This window comes from Vicia villosa, unplaced genomic scaffold (assembly GCF_029867415.1).
Source record: "Vicia villosa cultivar HV-30 ecotype Madison, WI unplaced genomic scaffold, Vvil1.0 ctg.004715F_1_1, whole genome shotgun sequence".
Lineage (NCBI taxonomy): Eukaryota > Viridiplantae > Streptophyta > Magnoliopsida > Fabales > Fabaceae > Vicia > Vicia villosa.
In genome coordinates, this window is record NW_026706497.1 from 99,351 (window position 1) to 103,082 (window position 3,732).

General features: G+C 39.8%; 1 protein-coding gene across 1 annotated transcript; it reads left to right on the plus strand.

The window, feature by feature from the left end:
• The first annotated feature begins 636 nt into the window (after positions 1-636).
• LOC131642258 (uncharacterized) lies at positions 637-2,771 on the plus strand. The gene is made up of 2 exons (XM_058912535.1): positions 637-958; positions 2,308-2,771. Exons 1-2 carry the CDS (start codon positions 637-639, stop codon positions 2,769-2,771), a joined length of 786 nt encoding a protein of 261 aa, XP_058768518.1.
• The last annotated feature ends 961 nt before the right edge of the window (positions 2,772-3,732 follow it).

A 3,732-nucleotide genomic window follows, 5' to 3' on the forward strand; every position in this document is an offset into this window, starting at 1 on the left:
AGTAAATCTAATGCCCCAATACATGCTAAAAAGGATAGGTATGTTCGATACTGATATCAGGCCACATAACATGGTTCTGTCCAACTACAAAGGGAAAATAGGTCAAACTTTGGGAGTTGTTCAAGTAAATTTAACTGTGGGTTCAGTTACGAGGCCAACGATGTTCATGGTAATACCAGCAAAGGCAAATTATAATCTCTTGCTAGGAAGAGAATGGATCCACAGAGTTGCTGCAGTACCTTCGACTATGCATCAGAGGCTAATCATCTGGAGAGAAGATGGTATAGTTGAAAACATTGAAGGTGATCAAAGTTACTACATGGCTGAAGTTAACCAAGTCAATAAATTTCGACAGAAATTTGGCTAACATAGGGCCATGCCATGCTGCGGAAGAAATATACTCCCCAAATAAGAATGCTTTATACTATCTATCCTTACACCCAAATGGATTCCAGTGGAACAGAGAAATAATGGATGGTCCAGAAGATATGGCACCAATGGAGAATTTTCCAACAATACGGCCTACAGGCTAGGACGATGACGTTGATCATGTCTGAGTCATCCTTCTTCGAAAGGATTTCGGCTTACATAGCCGAGAACAAAAGAAAAGCGGCTCTCGAAGCCGAATTATCAAACATGACTGTCGATGCATCTCAAAAAGAGGCGGAAGCGACAGGCCCTGGGATACATTTTATCCCTCAATCTCCTGACGACACAGTTCATGGTGAAAAAGCCCCAGGCGAAGAGCTAAATCAAAGGCTAGACGCGATCTATGACGAAGAGCCGTTAGGATTCGAGAAAGATCCAATGGCGCCAAACATAAAAATGTTAGCCCAAGACCCACTTGAAGAAGTAAATCTGGGAGACAAAAATCAGAAAAGGGTAACATACATCAGTGCGAAGTTAGATCCAGCTTTGAAATCGGAAGTCATTGCGTTACTCAAAGAAAATAAAGATTGTTTCGCCTGGGACTACGATGAAATGCCTGGTTTAGGGAGAGATCTGGTCGAACTAAAACTTCCTATAAAGGAGGGAAAGAAGCCCATCAAGCAAACTCCAAGAAGGTTCGCACCAGAGATTCTCTCGAAGATCAAAGCAGAGGTCGAAAGACTTCTTCGCTGCAAGTCCATCAGAACTACAAGGTATGTCGAATGGATTGCTAATATTGTACCTGTTATTAAAAAGAACTGTTCACTAAGAGTATGCATAGATTTTCGTGATCTAAATGCAGCAACCCCTAAGGATGAATATCCCATGCCTGTGGCCGAAATGCTAGTAGACTCAGCCGCGGGCTTTGAATACCTAAGTATGTTGGATGGATATTCTAGGTACAACCAGATCTTCATTGCAGAAGAAGATGTGTCCAAAACAGCCTTTCGTTGCCCAGGGGCAATAGGCACCTATGAATGGGTCGTAATGCCTTTTGGTTTGAAAAACGCTGGGGCAACCTATCAAAGAGCCATGAATTCTATATTCCATGATTTTATAGAAACATTCATGCAAGTATACATAGATGACATTGTTATAAAATTTGTTTCAGGTTTCAGTCATCTTGACCATCTGAGCCAATCATTTGAGAGAATGAGAAAACATGGCTTAAAGATGAACCCCCTTAAATGTGCTTTCTTTGTGCAGGCTGGAGATTTCCTGGGCTTTGTAGTCCACAAAAAGGGAATAGAAATCAATCAGAATAAAACAAAGGCTATTATGGAAACAAAGCCTCCATCCACGAAGAAAGAACTGCAGTCTTTATTGGGAAAGATAAACTTCTTGAGAAGATTTATCTCTAACTTGAGTGGACGAACGCAAGCTTTTTCCCCCTTACTTCGACTGAAGCAAGGACGGTTCGAATGGCATGCTGAACATCAAGAAGCTTTTGAGAAAATCAAGCAATACTTGATACATCCACCAATATTGTCTCCCCCAAATGGGAAGAAGCACATGCGCCTATATATCTCAGCTTCAGATAACACAATAGGTAGCATGTTAGCTCAAGAAGATGACAATGGCATCGAAAGAGCCATCTATTACGTAGAGTACTCAATGATGCAGAGACTAGGTATAGTGCAATAGAAAAACTCTGCCTTTGTTTATATTTCTCTTGTATTAAACTTAAATATTATATAAAGCTAGTTGATGTTTACGTTTCATCTCATTTTGATGTCATTAAACATATGCTATCTAAACCAATATTGCATAGTCGAATTGGCAAATGGGCGTTGGCCCTTACTGAGTGCTCTCTAATCTTTCAACCTCTTAAGGCAATGAAAGGACAAGTTGTATCAGATTTCATTGTTGACCATGCAGTGGTTGAGAATCCTCAGCAATATGTAGAGTTGAAGCCTTGGAAGCTATACTTCGATGGTTCAACATATAAAGAAGGAAGTGGCGTTGGGATGCTAATAATTTCTCCTAATGGAATTCCAACAAAGCTCAAGTACAAGATTGAAGGCCCCTTATGCTCTAACAATGAAGCTGAGTATGAAGCACTGATTACTGGACTTGAAGCTTTGCTAGAATTGGTGGCAACCAGAGTCGAAATTAAAGGAGACTCAGAATTAGTGATTAAGCAGCTGACGAAGGAATACAAATGCATCAAAGAGAATTTGATCATGTATTTCGTCATAGCAAATAGACTGTTTAAAAAATTCGAGTATGTGGAGTTAAAGCACGTCCCAAGGATAAATAATCAGGAAGCAAATGACTTGGCACAATTAGCCTCAGGGTACAGAGTATCGAAAGGAAAATTAGAGGAACTGGCAAAGCAATGACCACAAAGTTATCTCCAAGTGATCTGGAGAACTCACAATTAGGCTTCGCTAACAAAGAATAATTTGAAGTTCTTAATATAGATTCCTTAGCAGATGCAGATGGAGGAGTCCAATTGTAAACTATTTGAGAGATCCTTCGACAGATACAGATAGAAAGATAAAGTATAGAGCTTTTTCATACTTCTTGATGGGAAATGAATTGTTTAAGAAAACTCCTGAAGGTGTTTTACTAAAGTGCCTGGGCGAAGCTGAAGCATACTTGGCTCTCTCGAACGTACACAGTGGGGCATGTGGTGCTCACCAAGCGGGGCACAAAATGAAATGGCTTTTGTTCCGCTATGGAATGTATTGGCCCACTATGTTAAAAGATTGCATAGAATTTGCAAAAGGATGTCAAGAATGTCAAGAACACGCAAGTATTCAACATGCACCCGCAAACGAATTAAGTTCGATAATAAAACCATGACCTTTCAGAGGTTGGGCATTAGATTTAATTGGTGAAATTCATCCCACATCTTCCAAAGGTCAAAGATATATTTTAGTAGGAATAGACTACTTCACAAAATGGGTCGAAGCGATACTGTAATACGGTGAACTGACTTTTATATCGAAATGTCGCGGTTAAGCAAGAGTCGCCACCGACTTTTATTTTATCCAATTGGAAAGGCTAAAAGAACAGGAAAGACATTTGAAAGATTTTGAGTTCGGGGGGTAGGTTATACAAAGGGAAGGTGTACGGAACCCTTTGCATCCATGGTTATCCATGGGCTCTTAATTGCTTAGCTCACTTGTTTGTTTGAATTGTTTGCAAAGTATCGTGTGTGAATAATAAAAAGATTTCGTTAAGGACTTTAGCTTGTAAATAAGCGTAGCCTTGTTTGAAAGTATTTGAAAAGAGAGGTGTGAAAAGCGTTTGATTTTGAATGTGTGAGCAAGCAATTAAGAACTACCTACCCTAAGT

Bases quoted from the DNA above. Each gene is read 5' to 3' on its own strand.
- LOC131642258 (XM_058912535.1), top strand. From the start codon at position 637: ATGACTGTCGATGCATCTCAAAAAGAGGCGGAAGCGACAGGCCCTGGG. The intron at 959-2,307 runs GTTTCGCCTGGG...TTGACCATGCAG, and splicing joins ACTCAAAGAAAATAAAGATT to TGGTTGAGAATCCTCAGCAA.